The sequence below is a fragment of the Eulemur rufifrons genome, chromosome 6 (genome assembly GCF_041146395.1).
Source record: "Eulemur rufifrons isolate Redbay chromosome 6, OSU_ERuf_1, whole genome shotgun sequence".
Classification (NCBI taxonomy): Eukaryota; Metazoa; Chordata; class Mammalia; order Primates; family Lemuridae; genus Eulemur; species Eulemur rufifrons.
The window spans coordinates 98,343,015-98,364,832 of NC_090988.1; the positions used below are offsets into that span (position 1 = coordinate 98,343,015).

General features: G+C 42.7%; 2 protein-coding genes across 4 annotated transcripts in view; one reads left to right on the plus strand and one right to left on the minus strand.

Moving 5' to 3' along the window:
• Positions 1–14,072, minus strand: part of RTN3 (reticulon 3) — a 51,792-nt gene extending 37,720 nt beyond the window's left edge. Inside the window, exon 1 of the mRNA XM_069471691.1 lies at positions 13,798–14,072. Within this exon, the coding sequence (XP_069327792.1) occupies positions 13,798–13,939 (142 nt within the window). The 5' untranslated portion in view covers positions 13,940–14,072. The remainder of the gene's footprint in view (positions 1–13,797) is intronic.
• A 256-nt stretch (positions 14,073–14,328) lies between these two features.
• Positions 14,329–21,818, plus strand: part of ATL3 (atlastin GTPase 3) — a 54,168-nt gene continuing 46,678 nt past the window's right edge. For 2 of the 3 annotated variants that reach the window (XM_069471692.1, XM_069471693.1), the window contains exon 1: positions 21,097–21,323. In XM_069471692.1, the coding sequence (XP_069327793.1) occupies positions 21,278–21,323 (46 nt within the window). In that variant the 5' untranslated portion in view covers positions 21,097–21,277. Of the gene's footprint in view, positions 14,371–21,096; positions 21,324–21,818 lie in introns of those variants that run through there. The other variant, XM_069471694.1, reaches the window with a different exon arrangement.

The following is a 21,818-nucleotide window of genomic DNA, read 5'->3' on the forward strand; positions in this document are numbered from 1 at the left end:
CTACCCCCACAAATCCAATTCACTTCCCTACTGGTTGACAGATTTCTAAAAAAACAAAACCACAACTTAATCTCTAGGAGAAGAAGCCTTACTTGCCAAAAAGTCAACTGGCTTGTTCAATGTTCCGAGGCAATCTGGAACCAGCCTAGCTCTTAGAACATATCTCAGGTAAATTCACATTAAAATATTCTAGCTAGGCTGGTATTTTTGTAGTTCAGTGGAAGCACACTTTTCCATTGTTTTTCCAAACCCAACAGCTCTCTAAACCAGTTACACAGATGCAAATCAATATATTAAATGCATTCTATAGATGGGGCTGTTTTCTAAGCCATAATTCTATCTGCTCCAAATTCTGTGGGCAAGTTTTTAATTTTTAAGAAATACTCAAAACTACACCTAAAGCTTATGCTCTGTTAAAGAAAGGATACAGCCAGCCTCATTCTCCTTTATTAACCTTTACAGGAAATCCACTGGAAGCTGCTGAAGAACTGGCTTGTAATTAGTTTTTATTTTAAGGGATTTAAGGGCAATAGAAGTGCTTCAAATCCCCAGTTACAGCCTCTTTCTCAACATTTTTCTTTTATTAACGCACACAAAAAAATTACAGACTTGCCTTGTGAGGTCGAAAATAGAGATACAGGCTGAGAGGAAGAGGAAGAAACAAAGGAATCTGAAAGAAAATATACAGCATGAGAATTTAACAACCTCACACAAGAATTTTAATTTCAACTTTCTTTTTGGGGGGGCAGCGGCAAGCATTGTAATTTCATCGGGTTTAGCAAGGGGGAAAACTCCAAATAATTTCCAATTATCGTTTTCACTCACCTGGCAGCACAACCTTACTTTCAAGACGCATTTCTAAAAGTTAATCAATTCAATTTTTTTTTTAGTCAAACATTCTCACCTTCAAAGCAAGAAAAGAGGAACCCCTAGTATTTTAAATCAAGCATAACCTCAGGAACAGATGATGCTCCTTTGCTACTGTGTGGAAAAGGGAAAACAAGTATCTGAGTACTAATTAATATGTGCTTTAAACCATTTTCAACTGCATTTTGAGAAGTCAGCCACTAATATGAGCATTTAAAAATATCTAATTGGCAAACGTGCAGGCCGGGCGCGGTGGCTCACGCCTGTAATCCTAGCACTCTGGGAGGCTGAGGCGGGTGGATCGCTCAAGGTTAGGAGTTCGAGACCAGCCTGATCAAGAGCGAGACCCCATCTCTACTAAAAATAGAAAGAAATTATCTGGCCAACTAAAATATATATAGAAAAAAATTAGCCGGGCATGGTGGCGCATGCCTGTAGTCCCAGCTACTCGGGAGGCTGAGGCAGTAGGATCGCTTAAGCCCAGGAGTTTGAGGTTGCTGTGAGCTAGGCTGACACCACGGCACTCACTCTAGCCCGGGCAACAAAACGAGACTCTGTCTCAGGAAAAAAAAAAAAAAAAATCTAATTGGCAAATGTGTGAAGTTGATCCTGAATACTCAATTATACTCCTCTAAATTTGGCAACATATATCAAAATTTCAAATGTACATATCTTCCTCCTGCCCTGCCATGCACATACTCTTTAACTCAGCAGTTATATTATACCTCTAAGAATTTATCCTGCAGACATATTTATGTATGTGTACAAAGATACGTGTATGAGGATATTCATAAAAGCTCTGGTTACAAACACTAGGAATACTAGTAAATAGAAGACTAATTAAAAAGTTATATCCAAACAATGAAATGCTTGCTGCCATGAAAAAGAATGATGTACAGGTATACAGTCATTCCTCAGTATCCTCAGGGGATTGGTTCTAGAACTTCTTCATATCAAAATTCACAGGTGCTCAAGTCCCATAAATAAAATGGTATAGTATTTGTATATAAGCTACCTATATTCTCTCATATACTTTAAATCATCTCTAGATTATTTATAGTACCTAATACAATGTAAATGCTATGTTAATAGTTGTTATACTATGTTGGTTTTTTAATTTGTATTTTTTATTGTATTGTTATTTTTAGGTTTTTTTTAAAAGATATTTTGACCTGTGGTTGGTTGAATCCACAGATGCAGAAGCCAAAGATATAGAGGGCTGACTATGTATACACACACAGTCCACACATGTATTCAATTTAAGAAGCAAAGTATAGAAGTGTATTCAGCGTGCTCCCATATGTTAAACAACAAAGGAACTAGCAAAAGGGATTGCAAAGTCTACGGTGGGAGGGAGACTTGCTTTTCACTACAATCTTTGGCCCTTAAAAAAAAAAAACAAAACAAAAACCAAGAATACAAATGACCTTTTACCTAAAAATGCTAAAAAATTAATAGAAATAGCCACGTGGAAAAAAAACCCTCCAAAAATACCCCTAAATAATACTGAACTTTATACATTAACTCCCTTTTTTCTTGCAATTATAAAAATGTTTTCGCAAATATTAGAAATATACTTAAAACTAGAAGACTGCTTTAAAGGATTGGGCCATAACTATATATGTAAGTATTAATTTAAGAAAACTATTTAGTAAAAAATATAGAGCGTGTTAACATTAAGGCAGAATTTAGTGACAAACAGGCAGTAATTCACTACGTTTTAAATTATCTTAAAATGAAATTATCACATTTACTTCTACAAATTAAAAACGTTCTCCTTTCCTTTTTTAAAGGAAGCATGTTTACCTAGCTCTTTTACATTTCTAGATGGGTTCATTTCTATATGCATTTATTGTCAACATTAAATCTCTGCCAGCTGATTAATTTAAATCTCAACAAACCTGAAAAACCAAATGCTTTAAGTAAGTCTGAAGCCAAAAAAGATCCTATGAATTTGCCAGCTGTTTGCCTTTTCACTCCACCTAGCACTCCCTCCTCCTAATGGAAAATTTCGACATGCAAATTTTTATGTGGAGCATTTGTTCTGATACAGAACACAGATAACAAGTAATAGTTTGCAACAATATTCCATAAGGTTTCTAAGTTACAAAACTGCATTGTATTCATACTCCGTATTTATGCCACAAGAAACTGAACCCCAGAATGGTGGTGATCTTAATTCTCAAACGCTATTAATGAAATGATTTTAAGTAGCTACGTTCAGGTCCTCCCTGTGTTAGCACTGGTCGCACAGTGCTCACAAGTAGCTGAAAAAGAAACACAGACCAGTAAAACTGTACGAGTTGTTGGAATGCAACAGAGGTGGCCACTAGGGTAAATTAAGAATGTTTCAGAAGAGACAGTAAGCTTGGTCTTAAAGAGTGTTCATCAGGTGAACCAGGAAGGGGAAGGAATTCTGGAGAGAAGGAACAACTGGCCAGATTCCAAATGGCTTTAAATGTCATGCAATGAAATCTGGATTATATCCTTTGTGAAATGAGGAACCACTGAAGGTTTTTAGCTGTGAGAGTGACAATATCATGTGTTTCAGAAAGAAATGGCAGCAGGGTAGAGCATGGACTGAATTAAAAGCTATCACATAATCTTGGCAAGAGATGAAGGCTTGCACTAAGGCAGTGAAGATGAGAATGAGGGTATAGATTTGACAAGACAGAACAGACAGGTCTTAGAATCATTTGACTAAATGTTGGAGCCCAGAGAAGTAAAAGTCCTATTAATGTAGTAGTTATAAAAGCAGTAGTTCCTTCCAGTATATGTCAAAATGGCGCTCATTACCAAGATGCGCACTCTTCTGTTACAACACTAAAAAAAGTTGGAAAGCTTTCTTTGTACTCCTATTGGAGTAAATGCAATAAAAAAATCAAAATGGAGCATATGCAATCAAAAAGGACAAACAAGTAGAAATACTGTTGCAAAAGAAACAAAATTAAAAAGTCTGACAGAAACAAAACGGACTGTGTAAAATAGGAAATTGGTTACATCCATACATACATACATATGTGTGTGTGTATTTTTTTTTTTTTTTAAAAAGAGACAGGCTGAAGTGCAGTGGTGTGATCCATCACCCAGGCTGAAGTGCAGTGGTGTGATCATAGCTCACTACACCCTCAAACTCAAACTCAAACTCCTGGGCTCAAGCGATCCTCCTGCCTCAGCCACCCGAGAAGCTAGGAATACAGCCGCACACCGCCATGCCTAGCTCATTCTTCAAATTTATTTTTTATAGAAATAGGCACTTGCTATGTTGCCCAGGGCTGGTCTCAAACTCCTGGCCTCAAGTGCTCCTCCCAGCTCAGCCTCCCAAAGTGCTAGGATTACAGGCTTGAGTCACCACACCCAGCCCTTACAAATACCCCAGCCTTTAAAACAGCACTGCATTTACTTCTAGGAATGTCTTACCCTTCTCCAAATATGTTCAAGAGATACCAAATCAAAATTTCAGATTTTGTTAGGAATAAGGTTGAAATTAAACTTATTTTAACATGCTTTAAAATCTTGACACATCAGACTAGCCTACCAGTGAATCCTTATTGGAAGTGAACTGCTTTCTAATATGCTAGAATGTGGCATTCAAGTGGTTATGAAAAGATGTTTTTCTGGATTAAAGTCATTAGAAAATACCTCGAGTCCAGAACAAATAAAAGAAGCTAACCTTAAACATAAGATATATTTATTACAGATAACAGTTTTGTGGGCTTTCTTTTTTTCCTTTTTATTTTTTCCCTCCTCTCCCACCTCATTTGCTGACGGTTGTATGAGGGATAGAGAGGACAAGGATGACTCCAAACTTTTGATGTGGGCAAAGGAAGGAAAGGACAGAAGAGACATTTACTGAGATGGAGAAGAACAGATTAAAAAAGGAAGATCAGGAATTCAGGTTGAGACATAGTAACTATAAGACGCCATTAGACAAGCAGGCTAAAGGTGAAGGTTTGAAAGCCATCAATTTATAAATGGTATTTTAAACTACAAGACTGGATGTCATAAATGAGACCAATGGGTGAAGATAGAGAAAGGTTCTATGAAGTGAGTCCTGGAACACTCTAATGTTCAGAAGTTGGGAAGATACAGTATCACTAATCATTAGGGACACACAAATTAAAACAATAACGAGATACCACCTTATCCCTGTCAGAATGGCTGGCCATTATCAAAAAGTCAAAAAACAACGGATACTGGTGTGGATATGGTGAAAAAGGAATGCTTATACACTGTTGGTAGGTAAATTCATACAACCTTGATGGAAAACAGTTCTCAAAGAACTAAAAGTAAGTCTACCATTCAATACAGCAATCTCACTACTGGAGATCTATCCAAAGGAAAATAAGTCGTTTTATTAGAAAGACATCTGCATCTGTATATTTACCATAGCACAATTTACAACTGCAAAGATATAGAACCAACCTAAATGCCCACCAATTGATACGTGGATTAAAAAAATGTGGTACACACACACACACACCATGGAATACTACTTAGCCATCAAAAAGAATGAAATAACGTCTTTTGCAGCAATTGGATGGAACTGGAGGCCATTATTCTAAGTAACCCAGGATCAAAAAAACAAATACTGCATATTCTCACTTGCAAGTGGGAGCTAAGCAATGAGTATGCATGGTCATACAGAGTGACTTAAAGCAGCGGTCCCCTACCTTTCTGGCACCAGGGATCAGTTTCACGGAAGACAATTTTCCACAGATGGGTGGGGGAGTAGGGCAGGTGGAGCTCAGGCATGATGCGAGCCATGGGAGTGGTTGTAAATACAGATGAAGCTTCACCTGCCATGCTCACCTCCTGCTGTGCAACCCAGTTCCTAAGTTTCATGGAAGACAATTTTTCCACAGACAGGGGGCAGGGCAGAGTTCAGGTGGTGATATGCAGCCAGGTTCCTAACCAGTGGATTGGTACCAGGCCTCAGCCCAGGGGTTGGGTACCACAGATTTAATGGACATTGGAGACTCCGAAGGGGGAGGGGAGAGGGGTGTACAGGATGCGTGTACCCTATTCAGGTGACAGGTATATTAAAAGCCTACACTTCTCCACTATGCATTTCAGCCATGTAACAAAAGACCACTTGTATCCCTTAAATCTGTTTAAATAAAAAAAAAAAAATCCTAAAGAAGCAAACATTAAAAAAAGTTGGGAAGATAAAAGATTTAGCAGGAATTAGCAGTATGAAATCTCAAGAATAAGGAAATCCATAGGGTCAGAAAGTAGATTAGTGGTTGCCAGCGGATAGGGGAGGGAGCAATAGGGAGTGACTGCTAACAGATATGGGGTTTCTTTTTGGGGTGAGAAAAATGTTCCACAATTAGGTAGTTGTGATGGTCGTACAACTTTGCGCATATACTAAAAACCACCTTAAAATAGTGAATTTTATTAAGACAGAGTAGCAGCCTGTGAGGGAGAGTACGTGGCATCATGGAAGACAAAAAGGCATTTCAAGGAGGAGGGAACGATCAGTTATACCAAAAGCTGTTGAGAAGGCATGTGAGAAGTGACGACTGGATTTCTGGATTTAACAGTGTAGAAAATAACTTGGTAAGCTTGACTAGAGAAGTTTCTGTAGAGCAATGGAGCAAAAAGGCACTAGCCTTGAGAACCATGGAACCAGAAATTAAGGCTTTTAAGTTAAACTGATCACTGAATTCAAGAGGGTGAATGAACCACTTTTATCACATATTGCTTCAAATATTAAAGAGAGGCGGTGTATTTATTTGGATGAGAATGGAATTGAACCCTCAATCCCTTAGTTCTATCTCCACACCAATTTCACAGTCACAAACCTTTGGGCACTAATCTCTCCTTTTTTTTTTTTTTGGATAGAGTCTCCCTGTCACCCCAGCTAGAGTACAGTGGCATCATCAGAGCTTACTGCAACCTCAAACTCCTGGGCTCAAACGATCCTCCTGCCTTAGCCTCCCAAGTTGCTGGACTACAGGCGAGCACCACCACACCCAGCTAATATTTTCTATTTTTGGTAGAGACAGAGTCTTGCTCTAGCTCAGGGTGGTCTTGAACTCCTGGCCTCAAGCAATCCTCCCACCTTGACCTCCCAGAGTGCTAGGACTAGCCACTGCACCCAGCCTTGGGCATTAATCTCTCTGAGCCTCAGTTTGTAATCTATAAAATGGGGTTTATATTGATACCTGCCTACCTCATAGATAAACGTAATATAAGTCTTTTCTCCTACTGAAAATAGCCTCTAGAAGGATGACCTATGTTTTATTTACCTATTTTATATAGTATCTAGCAAAGAGCTTTAAGTTGTTGCTCAGTTGTTGAATTAATATATGAGCAAGACTTAAACCATAAAGCAATACACAAATGTATGACATCATAAAAATCAAGTGTTCCTACCTCATATGTAAAATTAAGAAATGAAGACAATACTCATTGATGAAACACTTTCAAGTAACAGACAAAAGGGCCTCTGTATTATTTTTGCTAAAAAAAGTTTTCTAGAATACTCTTCCATGTATCCTGAAGGGCAAGTTGTCAATGAAGAACATGTCAAAAGGTTTACATGCCCCCTCCTGCTTAGGTTATGATGATAGGGTTACAGTGGGTAATAAATCAGTTGATTGGAGAAAACAGAGAATACTTATTTGAGCAGGGTGAGGTGGTACACATCTATAATCCCAGCTACCAGGGAGGCTGAAGAGGGAGAATTGCTTGAGCCCTAGGAAGTTGAGACTAGCCTGAGCTATACAGACCTCGCCAAAAAAAAAAAAAAAAAAAGTAGTTCTTTGCAATTTGAAAAAACCATCACAGACTGAGCCCCCTCCCATAACGTAAAATGGAAATACAAGCCCTGTTACAGTATTGAAACAGATTCTCTCTGAAGCTGCAATATCACAGAGTAACGTCTTACATACTTGTAAGTCACAGATATGCAGTAAAAGACTTCAATGATGCAATCACAAGCAATATTGATTACAGCTAAACTTATTTAACATACACACGTCTTTCAAAACATCTACACCATGCCATATGATCCAAAATAACTCTAGAGGCCGGGCGTGGTGGCTCACGCCTGTAATCCTAGAACTCTGGGAGGCCGAGGCGGGTGGATCGCTGGAGGTCAGGAGTTCGAGACTAGCCTGAGCAAGAGCGAGACCCCGTCTCTACTAAAAATAGAAAGAAATTATATGGACAACTAAAAATATATATAGAAAAAATGAGCCGGGCATAGTGGCGCATGCCTGTAGTCCCAGCTACTCGGGAGGCTGAGGCAGAAGGATTGCTTGAGCCCAGGAGTTTGAGGTTGCTGTGAGCTAGGCTGACGCCATGGCACTCACTCTAGCCCGGGCAACAGAGCAAGATTCTGTCTCAAAAAAAAAAAAAAAAAAAAACTCTAGAATTAATAGCTGTTATAAATGAATAGAATAAAAGGTAAGTCAGTTTTCTGGGCAACTTCTGAATGAGTTAATTATATAAACAAAATATCATTTTGGTAATTTTTATCTAAAAAGTTCACTATGGAAATTGATATATTTTTTCACAAGTCTGTATATTGTAGGAGGCTAAATCCATTATTAACAATAAAGATGATCACAAACTATAATCCAAGTACACACAACAAATATGCATACTTATGCCTTGATGTGGCTTGTAAGAAAAAAAATGACAGAAACAGATATGCATACTTAATCATTTGTATTACAAAATCCACTTATTTGGAGCCTTCATAATTTTACTCAGAATTACAAAAACAGTAAATTCAATGATTATGGATAGTCTAAAGAGAAGTGCCTTTTCTGCAGAACAAATTCTGGGCTCAAACAAAACTGGAAAGCTTAACTTTCCCTTTTCCCAATGACATGTCACCAATTCCTACACTACCAAATTCGCTTTTCAAGTGCTTGAAACATGCACAGGATTAGACAGGTGACTCCTATACCAGGACTAATATATAATTTCCTCACAGCAGAATTCAATAAAAGCAATAATAATAGTTTTATTTTGTTTTCAGATGATCTCTAAAATACTAAAAATAAAAACACTGACGCTCTTACCAGCAACTTAAACAACCTCCTAGAGATGTCAATTTAGGGAAAAGATGCACCTGTTAAATGTATGTAGACTGGTTGTTTAATCTGATCAGAGTGGTTCAATTAATTGTGAATTTGACAATAAAAGAAAACAGCATTGAGGCTGGGAGTGGTGGCTTATGCCTATAATCCTAGCACTTGGAAGCCCGGGGTGGGATGATTGCTTGAGGCTAGGAGTTCCAGGTGTCTCTACAAAAATTTAGCTGAGCCTTGTAGCATATCTTTAGTTCCAGCTACTTGGGAGGCTGAGTCCATGAGTTTGAAGTTGCAATGAGCTATGATGATGCCACTACACTCTAGCCCGGGCAACAGAGCGAGACTCTGTCTCCAATCAATCAGTCAAACATCACTGAAAGACATTTTTTATTTCTGGGGAATAAAAACAATCCAAGTCAGCAGGCATCTGTAGACCATACTGACATGACTCCTCTTGCTGTTTCCTGTACTCTTGCCTCCACATGGACAGGCATTTCATAATATGCCATAACAATATTTATTATGGTCAGGATGCTGCAGAAAGTATTTAAGCACAGTGATATCATGCCAAGCCATCTAGGAAACATCTTGGCTCCTCCTTCTACCTCTTTAACAGACCACCTGAGTGGAGAGGGGAGGCAGCTCAATGTCATAAATAAAGTCAAGGAAACTGAGGTTCAGGATTTGTACAAGGTCACACAATTTTGCTCTTTTCTTTGCTATCCAGGTACTAACCAGGCCCAACCCTGCTTAGCTGACAAGATCAGGTATGTTCAGGGTGGTATGGCCACAGACAGGTCACACAATTATTAAGAGACAGGGCCAGGACTGAAATCTAGGCATCTCTGTGTTTTTATCACCATGTTATTATACTGCCACTGATAATCTGACATGAATATAATGCACTGATTATGACAGTGTTGAACAGGTGGTCAATTTCTTTTTATTTAAGGATTACTTGGAAACACAACATATATACTTACCTTTGATGGATATGTTAGAACAAAGTGTGAAAATGATGCCACAAAAAGCACACAGAACTAAGTTTTGTGAGGAAAGAAATATTTAAAGCAAAACCATTTTTTGTAATTGCCCAAGCTGTTTTTGCTTTGAGCTAACTCCTATGAACAGACTTATGAAATGTGGCTTTATGTTGGCATTATGATTTTTGAAATAAAGAGCAGTTTCTAGCAAGTTATAGAATTTCAACGTAACAGTAAACTACTAAAACACTTTTAAAGTTCAGACAACAGACATATTATCTATACTTGATGTCTAATAAAAACTCTTATTCTGAAAAGAACACTAAATATTTCAGTCTCTTTTATCTCAACCTCAAATTTCTGCCTTTGAAGTCTTCGGTTTCCTTCAAAGACAGAAATCTGGGAAGCCATCCTGGTCCCTGACCTCTTCTCTTAGCATTGCTGGTTGCATTAGTACCTAAGGCATTGGACCAGAGACTGCCATCACTCATTCTCTACCTGTATGTAGGAACAAATATTTCTAAAATTCATCACTGGACAGGTCAGTCAAGACAAAACTGTCTTCCGCAGGACACCATGCAATCGCTTACTCATTTTTAACTAAAACCAAGAGAAGGTTGGTGAAAGAACACAAAGCTGAGGCTGACCAGCAACACTTGCAGATTTTTTAAACAATCAGGGTAATTTTTTGGCATCTACGTTTTCAATAAGTTTTAGAATAGGAAACTTCACCTTATTTTTGTGTTGCAAAAGCTTCGCATTTCCTCTGTGAGATGGAAAAATCATTCTGCAAGGAGGAAAGGCTTCTGCAACACATTGCAGTATCTTAAGTAAACTTTTATATTCAAGTAGTGACCCAACAAATGAGGATCCTGCACTGGGCCCACCAACATTGTATTAATGCAAAATTCTAGACAATATGAATGCACATTTTCAATAGATAAGAGTTTAAGATAGAGTATCTGTTTATTTTTCAGGTGTACCTTTCCAGCTCATAAATTTGATGATTTACTGAACAAATACTTATAAAGTACTTCTTTATAGCAGACACCATCCTAAATGCGAATAGTGATAAAGTATCTACAGCTGATCCAAGAAATACAAATTCTGTAATAAAATTTTACTTAGAAACAGGCTGGGCGTGGTGGCTTATGCCTGTAATCCTAGCACTCTGGGAGGCAGATGTGGGTGGATTGTTTGAGCTCGGGAGTTTGAGAGCAAGAGTGAGACACCGCCCCCGCCCCCACTAAAAAAATGAAAAGAAATTAGCTGGACAACTAAAAATATATAGAAAAAATTAGCCGGGCATGGTGGTGCATGCCTGTAGTCCCAGCTACTTGGGAGGCTGAGGCAGAAGGATTGCCTGAGCCCAGGAGTTTAAGGTTGCTGTGAGCTAGGCTGATGTCATGGCACTCTAGCCCCAGGCAACAGAGTGAGACTCTGTCTCAAAACAAAACAAAAAACCAAAAACAAACAAATAAACAAAAAACAATGGGTGAAAACCGAGACATTTAATACTATTAGAAAATGTAATGCAAACCCATGTATTTGGAACATGATTTCAGAATATAAATTCTACTGTTTTTGGCAAAATGCATAGTTTTAGCACCTTTTCCACTATCATAAAAGTGCAAAAAATAAGCAAAGTCAAGTCAATAATAAATAAATAAATAAGAATTGTGACAAGGGTAAATGATATCAGAGACATAAGCCAAATTAATATATGTTATGTTATTAAACTTATATTGCCAATTTAGGGTCTGCTCAATGGCAGTGGTGTGTCGGTGAACAAAATATTCTTATTTCATTGGCTTATTAAAAGAGCCAATTTTTTCATAAGTGCATTAAAAGAATAAAAATGTTGATTATCAAATGATTTCATCATTTGGTTGTAAACGTTAGGGCTAATTTTTTTTTTTTTTTTTTTTTTGAGACAGGGTCTGCTCTGTCACCTAGGCTAGAGAGCAGTGGCATCATCATAGCTCCCAGCAACCTCAAACTCCTGGACTCAAGCAATTCTCCTGCCTCAGCCTCCAGAGGAGCTGGGACTACAGGCACACACCACTACACTTATTTTTTATAGGGACTGCGTCTCAATGTCCTTGCCTCAAGCAATCCTCCCACCTCGGCCTCCCAAAGTGCAGGGGTTATACATATGAGTCACTGCATCTGGCCCTGGACTAAATTTTAATGCCTGCTAACTACAATTCAATGCTTAACATCTGTCTTATCTTGACCATAAGGGGTCAATTCCTAAAATTTAGGTATGAATCAAAAATGGAAAAATCAAGAAAAATCAAAAGGTATGCACAAAAGGGCCAACTCCAAACAGTAAGCCAAAAAAACCAAGTTGCTAAGTTATAAGGAAGCTGCTGTTCATCTGGATCTTAGCCCAGAACACAAAAATTTGGAGGAGAAACACTGGTGGTTTAAAGGGAATACAGGTTCCAAATTTGCTGCCTCATTCTTTTATCTGCAGAAGCTTCCTCTGATACTGTCTGTTTCTACTAAAATGGCCATAACCACACTGGAAAATTCAACAGGGCTCCAAAGCTTTTAGACAGGTGGAAATCCATTGTTAGAAAAACATGTGGAAAATATATTGAAAGCGAAGATCAGAAATTATATGTTCTTTAGAACAATAAACCCAAGATTCTGGCAAAGGAGACAATGAAGCATTTTAAAACCTCTCAAAATCCTTTAATATAACTAAATAGAGCAAAATTATCTGTACTCTCCCGAGTTTATGGCCCTTCCTTTGACAAAACGTTTTTTTTTCCCTTCAACGACTCAGTTCCTTTAATAACCACCACCTGCCCGTGGTGCATTTTTTTTTTTCCCTCAAGAAGGCATCTGCACTGCAGATCTCTGCATAAGGGGAGCTTGCCAGCTAGCTCCCACCAACAGGCAGACGCATATACAATGGAAACTGAAGGAGGCCTGCAGCTTCCCTCCTAGTCTTTCCCAGAGACGTGAGAAGGGGGTTCAACCAGCCCCTGCTTTGTCTGAATTTTCTCCCCCTCCCGCTTTCTGCAGTAAACAACTCCTTTTGTTACACTTCCATCAACAACGGCCCACAGAAAACATGAAATCAAAACATGTTGATGGCTTGGCATGACTCTATTTATTATCTTCTAGAATATAAGCGACCCACCCCCACGCAGCGCCAGTGAAGAGCAGGCTGTGTTGCAGAAACAGCCACGGATCCATCTTGGACCAGCAGCTCCCTCCCAAATCTTCCCAGAGCTATTCTCATCACGCCTCCTTCCACCTTGGAGCCTAAGAAAAATCGGGCATTCATAGAGTCTAGCCGAAAACAGTAAAGAAAAGGGCTACATTGCTTCCATTAAACTTCTTCATGCTCCCCATGGGCAACCCCCCCCAAATTTTTTTGAGGACTAATGCAATTGTTTGATTATGTCAACACCTGTCTGCAAACCTGCCATGCAACCCTGTCACCACCATCCCCTCAAAATCGTAACGAATCATTTCTCCCACGACCCACCTGCCCCAATGCTCTCAACCTCTCTAATCCTCCACTAAATCACCCGTGTTCAGAGGGCTTTCGCCTCCCCGAACGTGGTTCGGCATATGGACGGATCAATTCTCCATTTTATCCCACCCTCCCGCAAGCTGGTGTTTTTCCCCACCTGCCCAGTCTCGGCGCCAACACCCACTCTCTAGACGGCCTCCCCGCCCCCAACCTGTTTTCCCCACACCCCGTTATTTCCTCACCGCCTGCACGACCTTATGCTCCCCTCCCCCTCTGCCCAATTTCCAAACGCTCGTCCCCCGGGACTGAAGTCTTCAGTAGTCGAGGCTAATTCGCCCTCCCCCCACGTCCTAACCCCCTGCAGTCCCCGGGCCCCCGCCCGCCTTCTCCCCGCGCGCCTCACCCGCACAGGAGGAGCCACAGCTCTTCGCCCCCAGGGCGGGGCAGGCTCCCGGGCTCCCGGCGCTGCCGGGCGCGGACGGCTCGGCCCCCGAGGACGACGATGAGATGGACGGGGACTGAGTGGCCGCCGACGGCTCCGCCATGGCTATGCGAGCAAGGGCCGGAGAAGGGTGGAGAGAGACGTGGGGCGGGAGAGAGGGAGGGGAAATAGAATAGTCGGGCAGCTGGCTCTTCGAAGTCCCTTCACTCCGCCTGCTCCAAAGACAGACTCCGACAGACTGACTGACTCAGCCGAGCACGGCGACAGGGCGGGAGCGCGAGCGCGCACGCGCATAGGCGCCCCTCCCGCGGGTGTCCAAGCGCGCAGAAGCGCAGGGCGCAGGCGCAAGAACTGTCTCTCCGCGCTCCTGCAGGGAAGGAGGGGCGAAACTGGCCTCCCGCCGCGCCCCGCGCGTCGCCGGGGTGGGGCGCGCCCCTCGGGGACCAGACGCATGGGGCGTGACTCAGCGCCAGGCTCCGCCCACTGCGGCCGCCGCCAGGGACTGCGGGGTGGTTTTCTCTCTGAGCTGTTTATGTAAGTGTTTTAGGGTCGGCGGGGTATATATTTTAACAACAAAAATTCCTTTGTGATTCCATTAGGTGGAAACTTTCCCATAAATTCCAGAGTCGATGTCTTTCGGTTGATGCGTTCCCGCCTGTGACTCCAGTGAAAAATGAAATCCACAGTGTCGAGTAGGCCCACTCTGCAAGGTGCTTTATGCACTTCGCTGGATGTGTCGTAATATCGCCTCACCGTGAGGCAGAGATGGCACGGCCCCCCATTTCGTAGGTGCAGAAAGATGCGGTACAGAATGAAAAACTGTTAGTCATTCCAATCACATTGCAATGCAGTCGCAGAACTTGCTTCATATTCTTATCTCGTTACTGTTGCCAAAGGGGCCAACCCTTGGATCGTAAGGTTGTCTTTTCTTTGGAATGGGCTCTCAGATAGAAAAGCACTGTTTTGGAAGAAAAAATGCTGAGCTGATGAAGGAAGAAGAGCCAGGAGATAAGAATATTCTGGCCGTGATTATAGGGCAGGGTGATAAAATGAGGTATTAAAAATTCAGAATAAGGCCGGAGGCAGTGGCGGCACCTGTCGTCCCAGCTACCTGAGAGGCTGAGGTGGGAGGATCACTTTGAGCCCAGGAATTGAATCCAGCCCCTGCAAAATGGGGAAGATCCCTGGCCCCCACTCCTCTACCCCATCTCTAAAAAATGATAAAAAAAAATTCAGAATAAGGCACAAAATACATATAATTGAATTTTATTCATGGCCTAAATGGGGTCCTTAGCAGAATATGTATTTGAAACCAGACATCTAGCTTACATCGGATTTGATTCATTTTTTTGCTTCTCCTATGTTGGCTTGCCAAATTCAAAGCCTCCTTATGTCGAGTCAAAATATTTGAAAGGTGCATAATTTTTTTTAAAAGGGGTAGTGTGTCCTGAAATAATAAAAATCAAGGCTGTAGGCTTTGTTATTGCTAAAGCAGCAATCGATGACCCAAAGTGCAATTGCAGGATCAGCAGATCCTGTAAAGATGCAACCTCATGAAGGGGGAGGTGGTCAGCCAGACTGCCACAGAGTAGAAAAGTGATCTGAGCAGTGGAAATCTTCTAGAGCAGGCTGTAGACTACATCTGCCCTTGACAGTTTTTAAGGTCAGGTGAAGCCCAGATGGAGGGCAGGGGGAACTCCTGGCCATTGCAACACTCTGAAAAAGGCACACAGGAATATTTCCCAAAATAACTTTGTGGCAAATATCTTACCCTGGCACTTTACAGCATCAGCTGATAATGCAGCACACTGTCCCTTTGATGGCAAAGGGAAATAATAGTTGATCCGATAACCAAGCCAGTTATCTACCCATTCTCATAAATACATGTGTTTTTAAAATATCTATATTATTAGGTGCTGAATAAGGAAATAGATGATGCAGATACCCAACTCTAACAGCACTTGCTAGAATCTGAAGACCCCAGCTGGAAAGGAGGCCCATTTCCCTAATATCTAGAAGCAGAGAAAAAAAGTTAAAAATCAAGACATTCATGTGTTCTTGGTGGTCTCTTCAGACCCGTCAGAGATTTTTTTTTACATAAGAAGCCTTTGTGTGAGGTCTAATTTCTGAAGCTGTCTTTCCTTTCTGCTTTCTCTTTGCTTGCTGTACCAGTGAACATCCCTGCAATTGATACTTGCCTGGGATGTTTGCTTATTTGTATATATGATTTATTCCATGAATGTTTACTGATCACCTCTGTGTATGACATAATCCTGGGAACTTTGGAGGGACTGAAAAAATAAGTTTGTCTTGACTTCAGTGAGCTTACAAGCTGGAGCATAGAACATATTTATATAAATAATACAAATTAAACAGCAACCAAAAACAACCCCAAATAACATAAAACCACAGTGCTTTGATTAGATGGCAAGCGAATTGTATGAATGTAAAAGAGAGGAGGGAATCGCTATATAGTGTCTTGGGGAGGTTTTATGAAGAAGCTTAAAGTAGGATAGGAGTTTGGAGTTGTAAGGAGGTCATTAAAGGCAGGGAAGGGTAGTGTGAAGCAAACACAGGGGGTTGCTTTTGTTCACATATACAGAAAGGTACCCTTGTGGGCAGATGAATCCTAAAAAAACCACCTCTTCTTTTTTTTTTTTTTTGAGACAGAGTCTCACTCTGTTGCCCAGGCTAGAGTGAGTGCCGTGGCGTCAGCCTAGCTCACAGCAACCTCAAACTCCTGAGCTCAAGGGATCCTCCTGTCTCAGCCTCCCGAGTAGCTGGGACTACAGGCATGTGCCACCATGCCCGGCTAATTTTTTCTATATATATTTTTAGCTGTCTATATAATTTCTTTCTATTTTTAGTAGAGATGGGGTCTCGCTCTTGCTCAGGCTGGTCTCGAACTCCTGACCTTGAGCGATCCGCCCACCTCGGCCTCCCAGAGTGCTAGGATTACAGGCGTGAGCCACCGCGCCCGGCCAAAACCACCTCTTCTTTCCAGCCTAGTCCATGATGCAGTTCCACGCTGACTTGTCTAGCAGAATGTGGCCTAGATTTGATTCCTTCTTGCCCCTTCCCTCCACAGGCTGCCTTGAACACACAGACTGCACAGCTATATGTTGTGGCTGAAGGCTCAACAGTGTGACTGTGTGTCAGGTGTCTTAGGTGTTGGTTACGCCAAGTTGGCTGAGCTGAGGGCTTGAATCGGGACAAGAGGGAAGATACGTTGGGACCAGAGTGTGGAGAAGCAGCGGTACTGCACTAAGGAACTGAGGCTTCGTCTTAAGAATAATGGGGATTCAGTGAAAGTTTCTGGGCAGGGAATGTCTCAGATGAGATTTTTAAAGTGCTCACTCTGGAGTGTAACTATTTCCCAGGAGTTCCATCAAACAACTTCTGCTGCTGAGGCACTGCACTAGGTCTCTTCTTCCTGTTTTTCAGTACTGGTATTTATATAATTTTCCACCTCAGCTTCTTCTTTTTTTTTTTTTTTTTCCAGAGACAGGGTCTTGCTCTGTTACCCAGGCTTGATCATAGTGCACTGTAGCCTCAAACATCTGGGCTCCAGTGATCCTCCTGCCTCAGCCTCCTGAGTAGCTGGGACTGCAGGCACATGCCACCACACCTGGCTAACTACCTCAACTTCTAAGACATCTCAGTACCCGATTTTTTCTTGACTTTTAGAAAAAAATTACACATTGTAATTTGAAACTTTTGAATACATTCACAGGTCGTGTGTGTGTGTGTGTGTGTGTGTGTGTATTTAAAAGTATAGGTACTGTAAAGTTTTCTTTTATCACTAACTCCCTCTACCCCTCCACACATACATAGGATCTTCTTGTGGCAAACACAAACAAAAGTGAATATAGCAAGTCTATATCCTCATCCTTTTTTTTTTTTTTTTTTAACACAAATGATAACATAGCTGTGCAGATTGCTTCTTTTCCTGCTAGTGATCTTTGTTAGTATATTTTTTGAAATGTTAGACAGCTGTGCTCTTGGCTAAAATACCAATAATGAAGCAGCTGACATGCTCTTAAGCTTTTACTGTTGCCATGTTCAGGGCCTAATACTCAACTGTATAACACCTTATGAAGTGGGGTTGACTATTTTCTTTTCATAAACGAAGACACCAGGCCGGGCGTGGTGGCTCATACGTGTAATCCTAGCACTCTGGGAGGCCGAGGCAAGAGGATCCTTTGAGCTCAGGGGTTCCAGACCAGCCTGAGCAAGAGTGAGACCCCGTCTCTACTAAAAGTAGAAAAAATTAGCCAGGCATGGTGGTGCACGCCTGTAGTCCCAGCTACTCAGGAGGCTGAGGCAGGAGGATCTCTTGAGCCCAGGAGTTTGAGGTTGCTGTGAGCTAGGCTGACACTACAGCACTCTAGCCTGGGTAACAGAGCAAGACTCTGTTTAAAATAAATAAATAAATAAATAAATAACAAAATAAGAAAAGAAGATGCCAAATCATTACCCCATTTTACACACAAGCAAGTAAAGTACAGACATTTAAATGATGCCCAGGGACACAGTATTCATTCCAACCTGTCCCTTCCAAGCTGCTTAAACACCAATCCTGTACATGGAGGGTAGAAGGCTGAAGTGTGTCCCAGTATAGTCAAAGTGAGTAATATTTACTCGGCTGTTTACCCACAAGACTGTGAGTCTCTGGAGGACAGGAATGTGTCTTATGCAGCATTATTGCCTATCACAGTACCTGGCACATAATAAATGTCCTATTTTTGGAAAGCTTTGAACCTGAGTCACAGTGGATGTCATTGCAGAAAACAATTTTGCTATTTTTGTGCTTCATAAACTACTTGAGAATCTTGAATATGTATGACTTTGCTTTGCTTTTCCAGAATGAATATGATGATTAACAATTTTTGAGCACTAACCATGCGGTCACCATTGCCAAACACATCCCATTTAATTTGCAACTCTGGGTATTGGAATCATTTTGCAGATGATGATATGGGCTCAGAGAGGTTAGGTAACTCATCCAAGATTGCACAGCTAGTGAACATCAGAACCAAAACTCAGAGCCTGGTCCACCTGACCCCAAAGCAAGTGGTCTTAACCACTCAAACCTGTCTAAATGTCACCTACTTCTGGAAAAACCTCAAGGAAAGTTCAATCTCTGGTCATACCACATGACTTAATTCTGAGTGAGATGGCTGAAGGCAGGCCGTAATCAGTATCATCAATATTTACCATTTTGAATGTCCACTGTTTTAATGACCTTGGATATTAGAGAAGGAAATAACAACAACAAAACATGTTTCTCATTTACAAGGGTTGCTTTCTAAGCTGTGACTAATACTAAAGTCTACCTATAATTTGTACTGTGTTGTTTTAAATGTCAAAAGCTTCTATAAGGTATAGGGAAGGCTGACATGCCAAGATTGACCTTGATGCTGTTATATTGAAACAGATATAACGTCAGCATTTGCTGTTCGCTTGACAGAATTGATTTAAGTGGATTTTTATTGGGAGCCCTTAAAATAGAACAGGGTATTTTGTTCAATAGAAAAAGTCAGGTATTTAATATTAAAGAAACCAGAAAGTGAATGAGTGGTGTTAGGTATAGTGTATCTGTTCTTCATTCATTAATTCAATAGATATTTGAGTCTCTACCATCTGCCAGCACAGTTTGAAGCACTGGGGATATAGTAGTGAACAAAAGAGACAAAAATTCCTATGTTTGTAACTTACATTCTAGTGGGAAGAGACAAACAAAATGAAAAGTAAAACATAAGTTCGGGGTAAGAAGTCTTATGTAGAAAAGTAATGCAGGGAAGGGGATTAGAGACTGCTGGTAATTTTAAATCCTTACATATAGTGTGTTGTAACTGTGACAAGTCATTGGCCCTTGGGCCCTCCTTTCTCTTTCTGAGAATGCCACATAGTGCCCTGGGTTTGTCACATCTTGTAGGTTCGCTTTCTGCATACCCAGTGTGAAACTGCAGTAACCACTAGCCCTGATGTTCATTTCTAGTTTCTTGCTGGCCCAGGCTGGCCTAGATCTAATCCAGACTTAAATCTAAAGCCTGAAGGAGAGTATTCAATCAACCTTGAGAGGTGGGGGAGAATCAGAAGACACAGGGGAAAAGAAATCAAAACAGAACCTCTTTAGGTAGGATTAAGTAGAATTAACTTTTCACCTCTGGCCTAATCACTCTGGAAGTAGAAAATAGCTCAAGGCTTGGCAGGACCTAGATAGACGTAGCTGGAAGATGGTTCTGGATAGGTTATAAAAAGTTACGGCAGAGGCAGAAAGAAGAGGGTGGAAAAATTTGTTGAATGGATAAGGCAATGGTGATGCCAAGAGGTGGTGATGGTGCGGGAATGGAAGCTTTAGCTCCACCAGCTACTTATCCCCAAGACAACTACCCCCTCCCCAACAAATCCAATATTCTTCAATTGTGGCAAGTGACATTTACCCAGTCACATGTGAAGTGCGAATAAAAGCATTTTTGGAGAATCTTGTATTTATCTTCCATACAGTTTAAGTAAACGTGTGCTTGGAAAAGCAGCATCAAAACAAGCTCCTGTAAATCTGAGGTTTACAAAAGATGGCCAAGGCTTAGGCTGGACAAAAGCAGTGGAAGAGGTCTCACTGGAAGTTCTTACGTTAGCCAGTAGAGCGGTAATGGTGCACATCAGGCTTGGCCAGAGACAGGAATATGCGGTGATGACGCTGCTGGTGGTGGTAATGAAGTCACGGCCACCTCTCCTTGTGAAGTCAAAATCATTAAAAACTCAGTGACGTTCACGTCACCCACGGTTGAGGCCTCCCTTGTGGCGCCGATCTGTGGCCTCGGCCTGCGTTAAACACCGAAACCATCTCAAACGCAGCGGGCAGAGATCCACTACCCGTCCTCCCGAGGCCTCCGCCCGGGGCCTGGTCGCCACACTAGGCGCCGGGCGGGGCTCGCCGGCGGAAGCGGGCCGGCCCGCCCCCTACGCACGGCCTGCTGGGAGTTGTAGTTCACTCAGGGAGAGGCGCCAAGACCCGCCTTCCTCCTACTGCCCTTCCTCCCCTTCCCGGATGAGTGCGCAGAAAAGGGACCGCTGGCCGGGACCCAGGGAGCGGTGAGACTACAATTCCCAGTGGACGTAGCACCCGGCACCCAGCCACAGGTAGCCGGCAGCGCGTTCTGCGCACGCGCACATGCGTCGGGCGGTGGCGGGATTCCGCCGCGTGCGCTTTCCCGCTTCGGCCGGCCCTGCGCTTGCCACGCCTCGGGCCGCCAGTCTGGCCTCGTCGGCACGCCCTGCGCTGGCTCCCTTGCGGCTCAGCGTTCCCCTCCTTCTCCCCAGTTTCTTCTGGAGCTCAGGCCCCGCCCGTTTCCCGCCTCCAGGGCCTAGTTCGTTCCTGCCCCAGTACTCCTCTCTTTTCTGCGCCTCTGCTGCTTCTGCTGAAGGCGGAGGCTCCATGTTGGCCCCTCAGCGAGCGGTAGCGGCTGCCTCGAGAGGAGCAGGTGAGGCACCCGATTTCCCCCAGGCTCACTCCGTGGCCACCCCGCCGCGCTCCCTGCCATAGCTCCGAGGAGACCGCCCGCCATCGCCGCCGCCCTTCCTCGTCCCGGGGCTGCGACCGCGCGTCCCTTGTCGGGGTCTCTTGGCTTGCGAACTCCGGGCCAAGGGCTCCTCGCGGGGCTCCCGCAGCCTTCGGTTGGGAGCTGCCGCTTGCAGGGCTCGGGCCTGGCGCCCAGGAGAGGCCTCCGGCGCTCCTCTGGCTGCCCCAGCCCCGTGGCGCCCTCTGCGCCGCCCTGGGTGGCCCCGAGGGCCGGTGGTCCCCGGGTTGTCGTCCTGAGCTTCGCCGGGGCGAGCACCGCCGAGGCTGAGCCGGCCGTCGGGGCTGCTGCTCCCTCCCTGCCTGGCCGCTGGGCACGCCCTCGGGCAGGGACCTGAGGGCCGAGTGGCCCTGGCCGCGTTAACGGGCCCGGAGCGGGAGGGTAGATGCTTTATTGGCC